The sequence below is a fragment of the Leishmania donovani genome, chromosome 7 (genome assembly GCF_000227135.1).
Source record: "Leishmania donovani BPK282A1 complete genome, chromosome 7".
In the NCBI taxonomy this organism is placed as follows: Eukaryota; Euglenozoa; class Kinetoplastea; order Trypanosomatida; family Trypanosomatidae; genus Leishmania; species Leishmania donovani.
The window spans coordinates 191,515-210,925 of NC_018234.1; the positions used below are offsets into that span (position 1 = coordinate 191,515).

A 19,411-nucleotide genomic window follows, 5' to 3' on the forward strand; every position below is an offset into this window, starting at 1 on the left:
TAATGTACATGCTCGTCTGGAGGCAGCGGCGCAGCAGATAAGAAGAAACGTTGGGAGGATGCTGCCGCTGCTGCCTCTATCCCTCACCAACTACACATCTACGGCTTGTCCACACCGAGCAGCGCACGGATGTCGTCGCCGTTCTTATACTTTTCCTCCATGGCTTGCAGCTCCTCGCGACTGTGGCGCAGCCCCGTCCACTTCGTCTCCACTGCCTGCATCTCTTGCCCCAGCAACTGCCCTTGCTGAGAGAGGTAGTCGCTCTCGTGCGCCAGACCGATCAGGCGGGCAGTGACGAAGGGGTGAGCGACCGTGACCGAGAGAGAAGGTGGAGCGGTGGTGGCGGTGGTGGTGGTGGCTGCGACGACAGCGCCGTCACCTGCTGCCGTTGCCGGAGCGGCAGCAGTGCTCTTCGTGGCCTCAGAGGCCGTCGAGGGCGAGGCCGGGGACGGCTTGGCATCGGCTGCAGATGCAGCAGGCGCATCCTCCAGCATGCCCGGCGTGGGGAGCGGCTTCTCGGCCTCGCCCTCCTCGCCGGTCGTGATCAGCTGGGCCTGCGTTTGCCGTGCCAGGACGCCCCTCAACACCGGGTCCACCTCGGCTTTTCGGTCTGCCTCCATGTCGGAGACGTACTTCAGGTACAGCTGCACCTCGTCCAGCTCGCGTGAGACGTCATCCAGGCGCTGAGCGTGCGCAGCGGCGTCGGGGTCCATCGTGTCACTCGCGCGCTCTTGGTTCAGCAGAGTGCTGCGCTGCAAGAGCCGCATGCGGTCCGCCTGCGTGCATCGCTTCGCTCTGGCCTCCTCAGCCGCGTACACAAATTGCTCGTAGTAGCCCACGTACTCCTCTGCTTCACGTTGGGCGAGGTCAGCGTCGCTCTCCTCGACCGCCGCGAGGTGTTTCAGCAGCTTCGGCACGCACGCGTCCACATACTTGCCGAACAAGTCACCAGCCTGATTCCATCGCGTCAGCACCTCCTCGCAGCGGCACAGGCGCTCGCAGTGGGCCGACTGCGCCTGCAGCTGTGCATGCACCGCCGCCGCCTCCTTGGCACGCTGTTCACGCAACGACATACATTTCTGTGCGTAGTGGCCGCGCTCGCGTGCATTTTCAGCGATCTTCTCGAGCAGTGCGCCTACCTCCTCCCACAGCACACGGGCGGCCTTGTCCATGTCGCACAGGTGGGACCGCATGTCCGCGTCGGCTGCAGCCTCCGTCGCCTGCATGGCGATCAGCTGCTGCTGCGTCTGCCGAACGACCTCTGTCAGGGCACGGACGTCGTGTTGCACGCTGGGCAGCGCCTCCCTGGCATACCTATGCACCGCCTGCACTGACTGATGGCTGTCGTCGATCAGATCCACCACATCACGGCGAAAGTCGCGGGTGTCGTCTGAGTGCAGTGAGACGAGCGCCATGCGGGCCCTGTACAGCAGCAGGAGATCGTTCGAGAAGTCAACCTGCGCGTGCAGGTTGCGCAGGGCGGTGAGTGGGTCAGCCGCGTCGATAGCCTCCTCCTTCTGACGCTTGGCGGTCTGCACGCGGTCCTGCAACTCACGGAGAGCCTCCTCGGACTTCTTCAGCTCGCGCTGCGCGTAGTCGCCAGGGTTGTAGTGCAGGCGCTCGTGCATAGCAACAGCTGCGCGAGAGGGGTAGATGTCCTCCTCCGCGGCCGCTTCCTCGGCCTGCAGCACCACTCCCGTCTCTTCCGATTCGTTTACCGTGCAATCCTTGCGAGCTGCCGCTCGCTGCCCCCGCGGCTTCTTCGAAGGAGGCACCGTCACCTCGCCCTCGCCCGACCACGACAGTTGCCCGAGCTTGTCTAGCAAGCTCAGATGCGCCAGGTGCGTGTCCAGCGGCGCCAGCAGGTACGGCGATCGCAGCAGGTCGTCCAGCGCGCGCCGCATCGTGTCCATCGGGATCGCCGGCATCTGAGACATGACGTCTATCTCCGGCACCGGCGTGCGCAGCGCGTGCTGCTCCGCCACCTCAGAAGGCGTGACTAGCATGTCCTCAGTGCACCTGTAGGCGCCAAGGTACGAGTGCAGGTTCTCCACTGCGCGCGTGTTGTGCAGCGCGCTCTCCGTCGGGAGATCAGACAAGAGTGCCTGGAGCTCCTCCACGCGGGCGGACCAGTGTTTGCAGTGCGCCTCCACCTTCTCCCGTAACTCCGCGTTCAAGACGGCCTGCTGACAGCCATGGTACATCACAGACGCGTGCTCGATCGGGGGCTCCAGCCGCGCCGCGTCCAGCGCCGCCTGCGAGCTCCGACCGGTGAGAGGCAACAGCTTCTGCGCTGCGGTCAACTGCGTCGACGACAATGCAGAGCTGCCGTCCGCGAGGTAAGTGCGCCCTGCCGCCGAGCGCAGAAACGAGACTGGTTGATCGCTGCCACCACTCTGCAGGTCATCGTAGCCGATGTGGGAGCGCAGCATCATCAGTGCATCCTTCGGCGGCTGCGGGACGAACGGCTTCGCTCGGTACCCGCTATGCGGCATGGTTGTCGCATAGGGCCGTCTCTCTGGATACATGAGGCGCACGCGAATACTGGAGAATGAAGAAGCGATCGCCGGTGCGGCCGAGAGTGAAGGGGGAAGGGGTGTGGCGGGGCGGGCGTGCCGGTGATGATGAGTGATGTGCGCGCGTTTCTACCCACGCCTTCTTATTTAGCTTTTCCTCGCGTGTGTGCCCTCCTCAGTCGGCCGATCTTGCGTCTGCGTGTCTGTGCGTGCGCGTGGTCACTGCTGCTGTGATGGGAGAACTGCGGATCATGTGCGTGAGCATAGCGATGTGCGCTCAAGAAGCGCAAGAGTGCCACAGGCGAGAAAGAGAGTACGTGAGCCGAGAGAGAGAAAGTGCAGTGCACTGCAGTCCATCCTGTGAGCGTTGGAGATGGAGGAAGAGTGGGGAGGGGTACCGGCACACCCCTTCCCTCAAGCTTGCATTCGCTGAGATGCGCCGTTTGAGAAGGGTGGCGGTCTTGCCACTCCGCAGAGACCGCCGCCCCCTCCCCCCGCACAAACACACACACACACACACACACACACACTTCCATCCTCGGCGCACAAGGGCAAGCTAAGTTGCGGGAGAGGCGCACGCAAGCCTCGCGAACTTCACGAAGGATATCGCTGCGAGACAGAGAGTGCGTACCAGTGCATGCCTCTGAGACAAGAGTTGGCCAGGGGCACCGAGAGAGAGGGGGAAGGGATAGAAGACGCAGGCAAATCAGAGACGCACATCAGTGCATCCCACACATATCTCGCAGCCCCCCCCCATTCCCCTTGCCCCTCTCCGCACGGCCCGGGCAAGTGCACGCAGCGTGTGCGGCTGCTTCATTCTTCGATCACCGTGCGCCTCCTTCTGCTGCCGTTGCGCATGTAGAAGCCCTCACATACACGAGATCGCCACGACGACGACAACGATGATGATGCGGTTCTGTCACATAAGAGAGAAAGGAGAGTGATAGCGTCTAACATACATGCAAGATGAAAAGAGGCTACGGGAAGACGAGGGGTGGGGCACACAAGGAAAAAGAAGGAGTGAGAGTACGAGGCCACCCACACCCCAAAACTCCCTCCCCCCCCCCAACGCGTGCATGCAATACGTGCGTATGCCGCGACAGTGACATCAGCAAGCGTATGCACGCACGCGCGCGCGCACGCGCAGACAAGTAGACAGGCGAAAGGAAGCTGTCACCCGGTTATGGTACATCACATGTATGAGCGTGCGTGAGCAGGCACGCACGCCTTCGCCTTCCTTACTCCAGCTCTCTCTGCATCCGCAGTCGCCGCCATCGTCAGTGCCTCGCACATGTGCGGCAACAGTAACGCGCCAAGGATGGAGGGAGGCTGAGAAGGCGAAGGCGTTCGAGAAAGCGGTGGTGGCGGTGGTGGGCGTCCAGCTAGCTAGAGAGAGAGAGCGTCAGAAAGAAGGACACACACACGGAAACCGACGCCCTGCAGGTGGCACCCCTCTCCCTTGTACAACAGTGCCCACAACCTGAATGCACACCTGACGCGAGCCTAGCATGGGTCAATCCCGCCGCTGGCTCGCCTCCTCTTGCAGCTTCGCGATCAGCGTCGGGCTCAGGCGCGTCCCTGCCAACATCAGGACTCCAACGCGCCTGTTCACGCGCAGGAGGGCGGTGAAGTGCCGCATGGAAGGCAGAGAGATGCCGGGGTTGTTCTCCAGGTGCACCTCACGCACCGTGTGGTTCGTGGCTAGCGCGTAGCAAAGGCTCTCCGCGTCCGTGTTATCCAGGGACATGTTGTTGAAGTACACGACGCGGAGACGAGGCAGGTGCTCAAGGAGGTGCAGTACGGCGACAAAGCCATTGTGGCCGACGTAGTTGGCGCTGAGGTCGATCTCCTCGACGGAGTATGTGAACTCCGGCTGCACCGGGAGCTTGCGCATCAAGTAGCTGTTCGGGCGGCACTGCTGCGCCTCACAGCAGCGGGCGTAGACATCGCGAAGAGAGGGACCATAGAGGGTGCCGCCCTCTGCCTCGCGCAGGGCCTGCTGAACGGCAGGGTCGCCCTTGCCAACCAGCTGCTCGTAGAGCTGCCGCTGCTTCAGCTGCTCGGCAGCGGCCGTGTCATCGTTGTCGACCACAGAAGGGCACGTAGTAGTACCCAGCCTCGCTGCTGCATCCGGGCTGCGACCCACCGCGTCGCCGTCGCCGCTGATGTCGGGCAGTTCGCTAGTGGGCAGAGCTGAGGCGGAGCAGACGACCTGGGTTTTCAGCACCTCTCCGGCGCCAGCGTCTGCCGCGGCGCTGGAGATGTAGCTTGCCACGAGTATGCTGCCACTGCCTCTCCGACGATAAATCGCCGTACGCGCCTCGATGCCGTCACCACTCTCGGAGGCGACGGAGGCGGGCGGATGGCTACCGGCAAGCGACGCCGCAGATGGGCCCACAGAGGCGGATGCGAGAGGAGCGGCGTCAAGCGGAGCCGTACAGGCATACGCCTCCTCGTGGCTACACGCAAAGGCGTCGTGACCGTCCTCCATAAACCCGCTCATGGCGTCGTCGGCGTCGCTGTGGTCGCCCGCCAGGCTGGCCGAGCCGCTCTCCCGCAGGTGGGAGATGTTGGTCACGCTGATGCGGGAGCTGCTGTTCGCGGACGAAGAGAAATCGGCATGCAGCGTGTCACGCATGCCGCCGCCTGGTGCGCTGAAAGCCTTATCGGCGGAGGCGAGCGCCGACGCCGGTAGCGTAGCCGTCACAAGCGCGTCGCTGGTCAGCGACGCCGTGAACAGGGAGGCCGAAATCAGTGATGTTCGGGCGGCTTCAGTGCCGAAGGCGCTTGCGCCGTCCGCCTCGGATCCCCCGCGGTGTCCGCCGTGCGCGTGCAGGCCGCCTTCGTTGATGTTGGCGGCAGACACGGAGCGACGAGTAGGCGCAATGCCACCTTCCTCTGGCGACACCACCGCTTCGACGCCGCCTTCGACGCGGCCGTCATTGCCGAGCGACAGAAAGTGAAGGTGACGCTCGCGCGTCGCGGCCACGATGCGAGGATCCCTGGCGGCGAGCATCGTCGGGTGCGGCGTGGCAGCGGCGGCCGACAGCGACGACGGCGAGCCTGGTGTGGCGCACTGCACCGGCTGCGGGACCGCGTCGCCGAGCTGCTTGTCGTCGCTGTATGCGTGTATGACGTCCTCCTCCATGAGGCGAATGTTTCGTGCACGGTAGCGACTGACACGCGCGCTCTTCTCGAAGTTGTTCTGCGGCAGGTACTCCATCCCATGCACAAGCTGCTGAAACACGTAGAGGTGGGCATCGAAGACACCACCGCTGAGCTTCGCGATGTAGAGTGCCGTCACACCCAGGTTGCCGACGAGGGTTGAGGCGATGAGCGACTTGACGACGCAGCCGAGGGGCTCGTAGGTAAACGTCATGGTACGCAAGCGCCCTGTGCGGCTGCCCATGAACAAGTTTGATGGAAGGCCCACCATTTTCGCATCCGGGAACACCTCCGCGACGCGGGCCGCCTTGAGCTCGCTGTACTGCTCGGTCGACATCACCTTCGGGTATCCCATGCGCGACACCTCTTCGACTTCGACGCACACAATGATGGGGCTGACCTTGTACTTGGCGACCCCAGTAATCTCCGCCGCGGCAATGTCGTCCAGCAGCCGCTCGTACACGCTGAGCTTCAGGGTGAGGCAGGTGATGGATCCCACGCCGACCGTCTTCGCCGGTGAGTAGTCGGGCAGCACCCGCATCGGGTACAACGGAGTGACAAAGACGATGGCTGCCTTGTGGTCGACGTACTGCAGCTGGCCGAAAGCCTCCTGCTGCTCGCTGAGCGGCGTCGTCGGGCCAACGTTGTGATAGGTAATGTCGACACCGAACTGTACCCGTCCCGGCGACGCGTACACCGGTAGAAGAACCTTCCGCACGTACCCCTCCAACTCCTCGGCGTCCGTGCACCGCGCGCGTAGCAAGTAGCCGCGCTGCCCGACAATGGTGCCGATGGCGTACACGTGGCTCTCCTGCAACTCGGAGCGATCGTGCAGGGTGTAGCGCAGCTGAAAGGAGCGGTGGCGGCCGCCCAGCTGGTAGGTGCAGCGAAGCTTGTCGCCAATGTGCAGCCGCGCCAGCCGCGTGTCGCCGTCGATGCTCGCGACGTGGGGGTCACGCAAGACAAACTGCACGCAATGCTTGCAGAACCCCTTGAGGTCCATGCCGGGAGCGGGGAGGCAGTAGAAGAGCTCCACCGCCTTCGACTTCTCCACCCACCACGCGTCCCCGTCGACGCGGTCGTCCGCGACTGTTGGCGCCGTCTCTGCCCGCTTGCCGACGTCGCTCGAGCTCGTGAAAGAGTGCTGCTCTGCGTGCTGGTAGCCGATGTTCGCTGTGGCAGGGCTCGCGCTGAGGCTGCCTCTACTCATGCTTGGCTGACGCAACGAGACGCCGGCGCCTGGTGAGCCCCCTGCCGCGGTGACAGGCTGCGGCGGCGACTGCACCACCGCCGCTCGATCCGTGTAGGAAAGCACTGCGAACATCGGCGACAATTCAGCTTGCGTCGGTAGCCTCTCGCGCTGCGCGAGCCCGACCGCCGTCCTGTCCAGGTCGATGAACTCGTACTCCCACTGCGGGGAGCACTGGATGAGGAGCTGGCCTGCCTGATGCACAAACTGCAGAGCAAACTTCCACTCTCGCCGCATGTCCCCGGTGGTACTGTTCTTGTCTGACGGCACGTGTGCGGGCTGCTGCTGCAGTGCGGAATGTTGATGGTTTAGAGACCGTGACGAGCGCCGGTGCACCTGAGACGTGGACGTGAGGGACCCGCCATTGTGGTCGTCTGCGTCGTCAGAAGTGGTGGGGCACAGCACAGAGCTCGTCGCAGATCGCCGCGCCGCCGCCATCCCCATGCTTGCGGAAGCCAAAGAGCCGCGCTCTTGCATCAAGGCCTTCTGCACAGCCGTCGGCACCGCGCCGGCGGCTAGGTGGCCCCAGTGACCGTTCTTGCGCGGGATGGGCGACGTCATGGTGTGGGGGCCATGGAAAACCGGGGGAGGAGGGAAGGAAAGAGACGGCCTACGAGAGACGCGCAAGCTCACTGTCGGTGCGCAGGCCGAAATTCAACGCAGCCAGAGAGAGGGCGGGCGGGCGGGGGGTGTCCGCAGTGGTCGAAAACCGAAGGTGTTGAAGGGCACGTGGCCACCAGGAGGACGAGGAGGGGTGTGAAAAGTAAAGAGCGAGAGAGCAGGGTGCACGGGAAGTGGCCAGAGAACGACGGCGCCTCACTGATGAAACGCGCGCACGGACACTGATGATGGTGAGGTGACTGCATATATGGACGGGTGAGCGATAGCACCGCCGCGAGACATCGCACGCTCATTCCGTGCATTGTGGCAGGAGACGTCATGGCGTTGGGAGAACACAGCTATGCAGATGAGCGCGTGATTCATCGCGGATGTCAGCACCGCCATGCACGACCAAACTGACCCGCTCACAGGGGAGGAGGGCCGAGCGAGAGCGAGAGCGAGAGATATAGAGAGAGTACACCGACATGACGTGCCGCCGCCAAGCGTTCGTGTTTTACGACTTGGTTCACGACGAGCGATAATGCGGATGATCAGCATTCGCCTCCGTGCGCGAACAGGAAAAGACCGAAGAAAGAGAGATGAAATGGTGGGCACACCATGACGTGCTCACGCCCCGCACCGAGCACGAGGAGACGCGCGACGATCACTCCGATCCAGCGCGGTGAGACGGCAAACAATACGAGAAAGACACAGACAGCGCGAAGAGGGAGGAGGGGGAGGTGTGGCTGCAGCTCTTTCTCCCGGTGCATGAAGCAGCCGGCACAACAGCCATCAAGTGCGCCGCATTCGCCTGCGGCCATCATCGACCTTCCGCTGCTCAGCCCACCACATGTTGCTCCTCACCACCGCTGGAAGTGTACACAACAGACAACAGCGTATCACGCAGCACAACGCTGCGCACGACGACGGCGCCGCCGCAGCCGACCAAAAAGCACCAGTCACTTAGCCGCTGGTAGTAGTAGTATGGCAGAGAGCCCAGCACGGCGAGGAGCACGTTGGGTGCGGCGGTGCCGTCAGGCGGCGGCGCCCCGCCGGGCGTGTTTGCCACGGTTCCTGGAAGGGACGAGCGCAGCATGACCAGCTGTCCAATGAAGTATACCCCGATCATCATCGAGAGACCGACGGAAATCGTCTCGGGCCGGCAGATGGCAGACCCGCTGAAAGACATCGTCACGTGGAAGAGAGCCAAGAGCACGCCGCGGATCGAGTTCAACAACATCCACCCGTTCACCACGAGCGCCAGCGCAAGAACGACGTGAGTGCTGACCTCTACGGCAGTCACGGAGAAGGACACGGCGCCCTCGGCGTTGCGTCGACGCAAGATGAATGTGTTCTCAAGCAGCGTCACCGCCTGCGTGACGGGGTCCTGCGTAGAGGCCTTGAACAGCCACAGACTCGCCACTGTCAGGCTGATCTTCACGGCCGAGTAGAGCGCCATGGCCACCCCGAGGCCGGCGTACCATCGGCCCACCCAAGTCGCCCCGCGCTGCGCTTCACGAAGCATGCCCTCCACCTCGTGCAGCTGCAGGTACATCGACAGACTGAGGAAGCGTGACGCCGCCGACTCGCTGCGCAGTGTGCTGATGCGCGCGATGGCCCGCTGGCGGGAGAGGGTAGGGTTGCTGACGGCTGAGGTGGGGCTCTTGGGATAGAGACGACCGCCAGGTGAGGCGCCGCCAGCGACCGCGTGGGCGGCGTTAGAGAGTTTGTGCTGAAGCCATCCCACCGCGCCGCTGGGGCTTTGGTTCTGCGTCTGGCGCTGTGGCGCGTGCGACGGCGCTGACTGATTGCCGAGGCCGGTAGACTGCCGTAAGTCGCTGCCACCCAAAAGTCTCCCCTGTGCGGGGGAGTCGCTGATGCCGCCGCTGCCGTCAAAACCCGGATACGGGGCGTGGTAGGGGTTCGCCGGGTCAAAGCCAGCGCCTGCGCGGTAGAGAGCCGGGCTCTGCTTTGGCCGAGACGACGAGTGCCCGCGGTGCGGGCTTGGTGAGCCGGCAGCAAAGGCCGGTGAGGGCCACTCTTCATGCAGCACGCTGTACTGCAGGGCGGCGATCTGGCGCTGCGCTGCACCGTAGCTGTTTAGCACGTAGCATAGCTTCTTGTTGAAGTTTTGTTGTGCCTTCCGCAGGTCCTCCTCGCGTCCGCGCCAGTACGTGTAGGGCGCCAAGAACAAACATGGGGAGGTGACGGCGGCGTAGCCGGACAAGAGGCCGATCATCGCCACACCAACGGTCGCGACGCGCGAGGTTATGGCGCACACAAGCGCGTGCAAGTCCGCCGCAGCGGACGGCATCGCGTGCACGGCTTCAGCGACAGGGAATGGTCGCCGCGGCTGTTGTGGCAACTGCGCCTGTCCATCGGCATCACCGCCACCACCAGGCACCTCCACCTTCGCGTCGACAAGGAGTTCGGCGACACGGTCAGCGGCGGCCTCAAGGACGCCCTCTGCAACGCTTCTCATCTGACCGGCCTCCTGCGCCGACGATCGGGTTGCCGTGTCACCGCCAGCACCGGAAGTGCTCTTGTGTTCGATCTCCCGTGGCACGTTCAGCATGGTCGTGCGGGTCTGCAGTTGCGTGTACACTCGCCGCACGGTCGCGATAGAGGTGTGTCGCACCGCGTGCACATCCAGCGCCATCACGCGCGCCGTCCACACGCCGGCGCAGACGAGAGCGGCCACCACCAGCAAGCACACCAGCACCCAGCGCAGCCGACCACAGAGCCCACGCGAGCGCGTTGTGTCCTCGCAGTCGTGCCGGAAAAGCGAGCTCAACTCGGAGCGTGGCCGGCTGCTAAAGCGGCTGCTGTACAAGTGACTCGCACCGGAACCCCAAAAGCCACTCGCGCTTCGCGATGACCTCCGCGAGCTGCAGAACCGCTTGCCAGCGGTCCGGCGGCCACTGCCACGGACAACTAAGTGGCGCAGAAGCGAGATGACAAAGACGGCGGGGCAGGCGACTAGCACCGTGCTCAGCAAGAGCAGCAGCAGCCACGTAAAAGACCGCGCGCTAACCCGCATGAGCGGATGGAACAGCAGTGACGTCATCGACAGCCACGACGCCCACTTGCCACCCGCTCCAGCGATGCCGCTCGCACCGCCCTCAGCAGCCGCAGTCGAGGAAGCGGCCGCAGATGGGAGCAGCGACGCCTCTGCCATGTCTACGAGGACCGCGCTGAAGAGCGACACCGACAGCGCAAAGGTGCTGGCGAAGCACCACCGCACCGCGCTGGCGTCGCTCAGTGGCTGCACCACAACGAGGCGCATGAGAAGCTCACCGAAGTAGAAGAAGACGGCGTAGCTCGCCGCCACGTAAAAGACGCTCATAATGGTAATGGGGATGCCCACCTCTCCGCATCAACAGACGCACGCGCACGCGCAGAGAGGGGAGAGAGAGAGATGGCGGGCGCGAGCGGGGCGATGAATCTGCCCAAGTCAACGGCGCCACTCCACAGGAGAGATGAAAACAGACCAAAGAAACTACGTCCCTTCCGTGCGCCGGTGCGGCGGCCGTCTCTGGCGTAGTCTCCCCCCCCCTCTCCCCCACTGGGTGGTGGATGGATGTGGATGTGGGTAGTGGGTGGTAAGTGAGCGGATGGGTTTCAATAAAAAGACAGAGAATGAGGAGGAGGAGGAGCAGAAAGCAGGAGAGGGGGGAAGAGGGGGAAGAGGGGGAAGGAAGGAAGGAAGGAAGGAAGGGGCGTTAAGCAGCGAGTGACGTCCGACATCCGGCGACGCGCACAACCACCACCGACAGACAGACAGAGACGATGGGCAATGTGGAGGGAAGGGGGAGGGAGGCGCTGAGCGAGTGACGGGAAGAAAGGTAAGGGCACCGGGTGATAGCGGCGATGACGGTGGTGGTGGTGGCCCCACACGCTAATGCACCATTTCGCGAGCATAGAAGGTAAGTAAGGAAGGGAGAGAGTTGAAGGCAGGGAAGGGTTTCGAGCGTATCGCATCCGCATCGGCAGCCACAGGAGGCGGAGAGGTGAGGAAAGGGGGGAGGAGAGGGGGGGGCGTTCCCGACGGAAGACGGAAGGACTGCCTCGCTTATTGTGTTCTCTTTGTTTTTGGTGGAGAGGGTGTACATCGCCCTCCACACAGCCGCACACAGAGAGAGAGAGCCGTGTGTGTGAGTACGCTGGAGGGATGAGAGGGGGGCCTGGAACCCCGACGCGCTCACGCGCATACGCTTGCACCCTCCCACTCGCCGCTCCCAAGCCCCTTTTTCGCTGCAGAAGCGCCTCGTCGCCGGCGTCTTTGCGCCCACACCGTTGGCCACGCCTGTCTGGTGGCACGGCGCCGCAGCAGCGTCCGAAGCGAAGGGGGCAGCGGTTATCACCTCCTCCGTCTCCACTACGGGGCATATCCCCGGCAGAGGGGCACGCTCAACCCCAAGCCTGTCACACACACACACACGCATACACAGAGAGACAAGCACGCTATCGGTTGGCGGTGGACTGGGGACGGTAGCGGCGCATGATCGCCTTCAGCTCCTCCTCGTGCCTCAGCCCTGCCACATCCGCCGGCATCGCAGCCGCAACGAGGTGCTCCGCCGGCACAGCGACACCTGTGACGGCAGGCCCAACGTCACCCCGCCCCTTCCCTACCTCATAGGCGTCCTCAGCGCTGCCGCAGTCTCTGATGGCGTCTACTGAGACGGTTGAAATAGCAGAGGATGTTGTAAGATGGTCAGTGGTCGGCGTGACTCGCGAAGGGCTCACGGTGATAGGCTCTAAGACTTCACCAGCGTCAGAGGATGTAGGGCGCATCGCCGCCGAAGTCTTGCCTGTTAGGTGCTGCTTCACGGCCGGCATCTCTGTCGAGGTTGGCAGCCGGCGCCTCGTATCTTGTGGTACAGCACTGTCGCTGTGGAGCAGCGGCTCCCCATGAAGAACTTCGGTGGTGCTGCGCAGCTCCGCAGAGAGCGCGGCCTCGTCAGCGGTCGCACGCCAGCACGGGACGCGACTGCCGCGCAGCTGCCGCAGCCACCAAGAGCGAGAATCGCTCGTCTCACGACTCGGTGCGACGGCATCCGCTGCAGAGATCACAGTATCGCCGTGTGCCGTCGCATTCTCGAGAGACCGCATCTCTGCACTGGCACCAGCAGCAGGACGGCGATGACGCACCACGCTAATCGGCGCGTTCGCGTCGTAGTAGGCGCGACGCCGTGCTTCGCCATCCAGGTCCGCCTTCACGCCGAGCGCAGCGCCGACGGCGGCACCAACGCTCGCGATCGCTGCTGCCACGGTGTACAGCGCACACACAACGAGGCCCAGCGCCGCCGCAAAGCACACAACGTGCTCGGCGGTGGGCGTCGCAGGCGCAGCGCGGAGCAGCGCACCCGCCGACGCAGGGAGGACCGCGTACCGGCGCTCCATGGAGGAGCCGTAGAGCACGCACCGCCACCGCTGCCGCTCCCTCGAGAGGTGCGACAGAGGCGCCGACGAGCGCGACCCGCTTCGTGAGCTGCCGAGCGTGCTGCTGGCGTGTTGTTCGTCACCGGCGTTCGTTTCTCCTCGGCCCGCCACGCATCCCTCACGCGTACGCAAGCGCATCTTCGCCGTCATCCACGCGCGCCACCAGTAGAACTGGTAGAGGAGCTCGTAGTAGCCGTGCATAGGAAAAAGCACCCCATATTGCAGGAGGCGGCTGTTTGACTCGACGAAGGGCCAGTCAAAGGCTTGACAGCTGTCCAGCGACAGCAACTCATTCGCGGTGCGCAGCGTGAGACCCCACACACGCCACGATGGTGACCCAGGGGAAGCTGGCGAGGCATCCTCCCGCGTCCTCGGCGTCCCGCCATCCTCACTGCACCCCTTCCCGCCCGCCTCAGTGCCACCCGCGGTGGCAGAAGAGGACGACGGCGCCGGTGCACCAGGTAGCAGAAGACTTGGAAAGGACAAGTAGGTGTTTGGGAACACCTCCCCTACCATCAGTCGCGTGTCTGCGTCCTGCGGGTTCACGAAGCTCCGGAGCGGGTGCACCACACGCCCGCGCTCCACGTGCGCTGCCGTCAGCGTCCGCAGCGGCACCCACCGCACACTCTCCACCGCGTGCGACGCCAGCTGCAGTGTTGGCGTGATGTCGCCCACGTGCAGAAACACGAAGCGTGCCTGCACGAAGCCGCGGCTGCCGACGATGCGACTGTGCAGCTGGTAGTCTTGCAACCGCCCGAGGCACATAAACTCGCGATGGTGCTGCAGCGGGAAGCCGATCTCCTCATAGGTTTCTCGGCAGACGGTATCAAAGTCGTCGTGGTCGTCCGGGTCACGGCGTCCACCTGGAAAGACGATCTGCCCGCTCCACCGTCTCGCCTCCCTGTTCGTCCGCTTCAGGAAGAGCAGCTGCAACGAGGAAGGGGCACCGGCGTCGACGAAGTCGGCATACGGGTGATGGCAGCGGTGGTGCGCCAGATACTCAAAGAACTCCAACGGGTCAGTCCAGCCGCCGTCTGCTGAGTCACGCGCGATCGAAGAAGAAGCGGCAGAGGCGGCTGCGCTGGAAAAGCGCGACGAGGTGCGCCCACTGCCACATGGCAACGACGCTGCACCCGATACCTTTGCCTCTGTCGCGTCGGGGTCCGCATATCCGCGCCGCGCGGTGGCGGCCCTGAAGGTGCTCAGTGCCTTAGTGAGAGTTCGTTGCGTGTCATCGCCAAATCGCAACACCAGCGCGGCGGCAGAGCGGCGACTGCCGGGGCGGTACACATGCAGACGGCGCTCCGCGAGGTGCCGCGTAACCTGCGTCAGCAGGGCCAGGTCCACACCGGGTATGCCCGATAGCATCGGAGAAACGCGAAGGGGAGGCAGGGGAGGGGGAGGGGGAGGGGAGCGACAGTACGATGCAGACGGAAAGGTAGAGCTGGATAGAGCGAAAGAAATATGAGAGGCGAGCGGATGGGCCTCGCAAGGGCACGGCTCGCCCTCTATGCGACCGTGTGTGTGTGTGTGTGTGTGTGAGGGCAACGGCAAGAGCGAAAAGAAGAAGAGCGATGAAAAGGTGCGCCAGCGGTGTGGTCGCTGCCGATGAAGCTTCCAAGCTCACCGAAGTACAAGGTTGTGGCCGTCGAGGGGGGAGGGGGGAAAGAGAGACGAGGGGGCACATGTGCTCACACAAACGGTGCGCCATCGAGGGTCTCATGACAGAGGCAGCGGCGAAGCATCGGTGGCTGGCCATGCGCACATCCCATCGCTGCGACCATTCTTCCCCACTTCCCTCACCGGCCTCCCACGCATCTTAACAACGGCTCTCGACCGCAAAGCCAGCGTCAAAGGCCAGGCCATGTGATCGGCGCGTGCTTGTGCGCGCGGCATGCGCGCGTGTGGCATGCTACGCTGTTCCTACTTCTCCGCATGTCGCTCCTTCTTTACCCAGAGAACATACACGTACACAATCACACACACACACACACACACAATTTTAAAGTCTATGTCGATGCTCGCCGATCAAAACCCATCCATCCACTCATCGCCATCACTGCCGCCATTAGCATTGCTGAGCATCAAACACGCGCACACTGAGAGAGATGAGAGGAAGAAAGAAGACAACTGGACAAGAGTAAAAAATCGAAAGTAGACAGTAAGTTGCAACGCACACGCGCACATGCACATCACGCACGCACGCAGGCACGCACGCATCCTTGAAATAAGCCAGATACACACATGAAAGGAGGTCATGGTCGCCTTTCCTCTATGTGTATGTGTGTGTGTGTGCGTGTGAGTGCGCCTGCGTCGCACATGTGTGCGCGTGCCTTTTAACGGATTAATCATTTTCCTTATAAGAAAGAAAGGGGGAGGGGAAAAAGCCTCCCCGAGGCGCGCGTCCAACGTACACAGAGAGAGGGGCACAAGGCGCTGCACGCGCGCCGCCACACAGGCCTCCTCCTCATCTTCGTTTCCCCTCCCTTCCTCTCCCGCACACATAAGCAAATTTACCGAAGCACCAACATCAACGCAGACGCCAGCACAGAGCCGTGCCATCAGCGAGAGCGTCGGCAGACGTACAGCACGCTGAGATGGCAATCAGAGTCTCAATAAGGGTCGTAGGTGCGCACGCACACACGCACGCACACTAGTACGGTGTGAAGCTCTCGCTGCGCGGGGGGCCACCAGGGGCACCGCCGGGGCCGCCGGGGCCGCCGTAGCCGCGGCCACCGCGGTAGCCACCACCACCGTAACCACGGCCGCCACGGTAGCCGCCACCACCACCGTACCCACGGCCGCCGTAACCGCGTCCGCCGTATCCACGTCCGCTGCGGCCGCCATCGTTGCGCGCGTACTGGCAGACAGCGTAGAGCTCCGGCGAGACCTCCTGCTTCGCGCGCAGCAGCAGGTCGATCAGGTCACGAATGGTCTTGCTGTTATCAGCCGATGAAACAAAGGAATAGGCGTCGCCGGTCTTACCGGCACGACCCGTACGACCTGCACGCGTAGAAAACACGTGCATCAATACGCGAGGGCGCAGGCGAGTGAAGGGGGAGAGCACAGCGAGAGAGCACGCGCACGTGCACATGGGTTTGTGTGAACGAACACGTTCAGCACGCAACGCAGAGTTCGTCCACACGCATGGTGTTGTTTGGAGGCGCATGCACGCATACGCGAAGGAATGCGAATATGCAACGCGCACAGGGTTGACTCATACAAGGCGCACGCACACACGCACACACGTGTGAGAGAGCGCAGGAGGAAGAGGAGTGTGGAAATATTGTGAGAGCGAGAGAGAGGGGGGCGTGAGAGAGGAGAGTAGAAAGCAAGTTGTTTCCTGCGAAGGCAGGAGAGAGCGTTAAACACAAGAAGGGGGGCAACACAGGCACAGGCACACTGCATGTATGCGAGCCGCCACAAAACCAAAAAAAAAAAAAAACAGTGCGCCTGCGCCTGTGCGTATACCTATCGATGGGTGTGCGTACGTGTGTGTGTGTGTGTCTCATCAGCTGACCTGGACGATAAACAAAACAAAAAGGTAAGACCTTTTGGGGAGCAGAGCACAAGAGGGAGAAGAGGTGGTGGTGGTGAGGGCGGGACGTGGGCCGCGTGTGGTCGCTGCGACGGGGTCACCCACGTATACAGACGTGCACCACACGCGTGCACACGGGTGTCACACAAGCAGCTAGAAGCAAACGAAAAAGAAAAATGAACATGCTGCGCGTGCGCTTGCTGCTGTGCGGGGGATGGGGGGAGGGGGGGCATTGAAAGGGGTGGGTGAGGGAGCAGGGGGGAAGGGGAGGGGGGAGGGAAGAGGGAGGGCGTTCTCGCCCCCCGTCTCCCGTGGATCGCGGCGTTTTGTACTGTGCTATAAGCTCGCGTGCGCTCGTCTCCTCTGCTTAGCGGAGGTGACGCGGCGCAGTTAGTTGCGAAAGGCGGTCTCCGTACGTGTGTGCGTGTGTGCGTGCGCTCTCGATGCGTCGGTGCCGGCGTGTGCATGCGTGCGCGCCTTGTTGACGTGCAAAACATGCATGCACGGGCGTCTGCATGGACGCCTGTGTAGAGGTGTCACTGCTCTTTTCGCGTGTGTATGTGTGTGCAGCCGCTGCTCTGCAGAATCTCTCTCTATCTCGCTGTGCTTGCGTGTGCCCGCCCCTTCAACTCGTCCTGTGGGCATCGTCTCAAGCTGGCTGCATCGTCCTTCTCTCTCCCCACTGTCCACCGCCTCTCGACCGAACCCGAGTTGGATGCGCCCCCTTAGCGCTTCCGCACGCGTGAGCGCACAAGGCACATGCGGCGGTATGTCCTATACGGTAAGGGAGGACGCAAGGAGTGTTTCAAACCGGGCAAGAGGGAGACAAGTGCAGAGAGAGATGAACCGAAGGGCTGGATAGCGGGCAAGTTGCGGGACGAAGGACACAGGGCATCATGTGGTGCGTCCTTCAGGCCGCCAACACGCATACAAAGACGTTGGCCCCACACGCACGGAGCAGAGATTACCCGGAGAGAGACACAGGCTCGCGAGGAGCACCAAAACTCAGGAAGCAGTCTGAGTGCACGCATAAATGCACGCGTACTCGAATATGCAGAGGTGCGCACCCGCGCGTGGCCGAGTAAAGGCACACGCGCACACAAGCATCCACCGGTGCTTCTTCTCAGCGGGCAAAGCCCGCGTGTCTCCCACGGCACACGCACCGAAGTCATAGAGATGAGGTGCAGCACACAGAGACGCACACACATTCCCATGCGCATGACCCTCCATCGCGCTATCACTGCTTGCCTCGCTCGCCTTCCAAACGGCTGCGCGGGCGGCGTGCTCACGTGAATGTGGGCGTGCGTCGCGGGAGACTGAGAAGTGAGAGGTGGGGTGAGGGGTAGAGTCCGGCACGCCTGCGTCTCGGTGCAGGGGTGATAAGGTGGGAGAGGGCAAGGATAGGAGAAGGCACGACGCAGTCGGACACGCAGAGGGAAAGAGACGCAAACGTCAACACACACGTATACAGGCGTAGACATCGGTGCACATATCCATACACGCACAGCTGCATACAAACACCGTTTTATGTGCGGGAGGTAGGTAGAGAGGATAAGCATGTGCATGGAGGTGGTGGTCTGTACGCGTGTCTAGTTGTGAGTACATATGTGTGCATATGTGTGTGTGTGTGTGCATGTGTGTGTGTGTGCGTGTGTGTGTGCGCGCACATGCGTGCATATATGTGCCTCTAATGTGTGCGTTGCTGCCCATCGCGCCTTCTCCTGTCACCTCGGGCTCCTTTACCCCGCCCTTGCGCGTTCTTCGAATCGGTAATCACCACTCATGCCCCGCTCCGGTCTCACAGACTGTGCGGGAGGAAGGGGCTGGGTGCGTGGGTGGGGCATCCGGCGATAGGCCCACTTACCAAAGAACAAACACGCCCGCTCGCAGACGCTAACGAAGTCTCACGCATACGTGTGCAGAACCGCCAAGCGCGTACTAAAACGAACAGCCGCCCCTTGCACACGTGGGAGGAGCCATCGCTGGACTGCATCCCTGCAGCCCCCATCACGCAACATACATACATAGGCTTGCACATCGCGCCTGAATCTTTTTATGTGTGCGCGAGGCGGGGGGTTCGCCATGCTTAAAAAACGCCGCCTCGTTACGCACACACGTGCGGCCACACGATCGCTCAGACATGCCTGCGATCACCGAGGCGCTCTCGGGACGCAGGCACACTCACGCACGCGCAGAGGGCGGGGCGTGAGGAACGCTCAGCAGCAGCACAGAAGCCCCCTTCAGCGCAGACGGCGTACCAAGGTGGGGTGAGGACACGAAGAGGTTGCACAAGGAAGCAGAAACCGATCGCTGCGTGCGCACACCATCATACACACACAAGGCTAGAGAGCTGCGCAGTAGGGAGAGTCGAGGACGGCACAGTACCATCGTGCCGCCGTTACGCACGTGCGCGCACACGTCCAAGCAGAAAAAAGTCACGGCCAAAAAGAATCAAGTCGTTCAGCTGATAAGAGAAGCAGATGCAGACACGCACACACACACACACATCGGTAGAGAGAGGTGGGAGAGGGAGAGGGGAAGGGGGGTTAAAGGCGGCTGCCAAAACAAATCGAAACGAAATAGATGGCCGCCCACCCCCACCCTTCCACCACCACCACCACCCGCACACCTCCACCCACGCTTCCGCAAGGTCTGGCTTTGCCTTCTTCCTTCCACCTCGCTCTCTGTGTTTCTGTCTCTCTCACGCTCTCACTCTCGCGCGCTCCTTGTCTTCCGTGCCGCCCACAGCAGCCTCGCACGGCCTTCGTTGCCCTTGTCGCTGGCGCTATGGTCTCACTCGGTCCATCGCCTCCCCGGGCCACCACCCGGCACTACCTCATCCTCACGCATATGCGCAGTTTTCCCGTCGTTTGAACACATGCTTGCGCCACTATGCAGGGC

General features: G+C 62.8%; 4 protein-coding genes across 4 annotated transcripts; all 4 read right to left on the reverse strand.

Moving 5' to 3' along the window:
• Nucleotides 1-98: 98 nt before the first annotated feature.
• Nucleotides 99-2,528, reverse strand: LDBPK_070470 (hypothetical protein, conserved; the record flags this gene model as incomplete). The annotated part of the gene is made up of 1 exon (XM_003858440.1): nt 99-2,528. The coding sequence occupies one exon, from the start codon at nt 2,526-2,528 to the stop codon at nt 99-101; it is 2,430 nt and encodes an 809-aa protein (XP_003858488.1).
• Nucleotides 2,529-4,029: 1,501 nt separating this feature from the next.
• On the reverse strand, nt 4,030-7,167 carry LDBPK_070480 (hypothetical protein, conserved; the record flags this gene model as incomplete). Its single annotated transcript, XM_003858441.1, has 1 exon — nt 4,030-7,167. The coding sequence occupies one exon, from the start codon at nt 7,165-7,167 to the stop codon at nt 4,030-4,032; it is 3,138 nt and encodes a 1,045-aa protein (XP_003858489.1).
• Nucleotides 7,168-8,368: 1,201 nt separating this feature from the next.
• On the reverse strand, nt 8,369-10,876 carry LDBPK_070490 (hypothetical protein, conserved; the record flags this gene model as incomplete). The annotated part of the gene is made up of 1 exon (XM_003858442.1): nt 8,369-10,876. The coding sequence occupies one exon, from the start codon at nt 10,874-10,876 to the stop codon at nt 8,369-8,371; it is 2,508 nt and encodes an 835-aa protein (XP_003858490.1).
• A 1,118-nt stretch (nt 10,877-11,994) lies between these two features.
• LDBPK_070500 (hypothetical protein, conserved) lies at nt 11,995-14,340 on the reverse strand (the record flags this gene model as incomplete). Its single annotated transcript, XM_003858443.1, has 1 exon — nt 11,995-14,340. The coding sequence occupies one exon, from the start codon at nt 14,338-14,340 to the stop codon at nt 11,995-11,997; it is 2,346 nt and encodes a 781-aa protein (XP_003858491.1).
• Between the last annotated feature and the right edge of the window lie 5,071 nt (nt 14,341-19,411).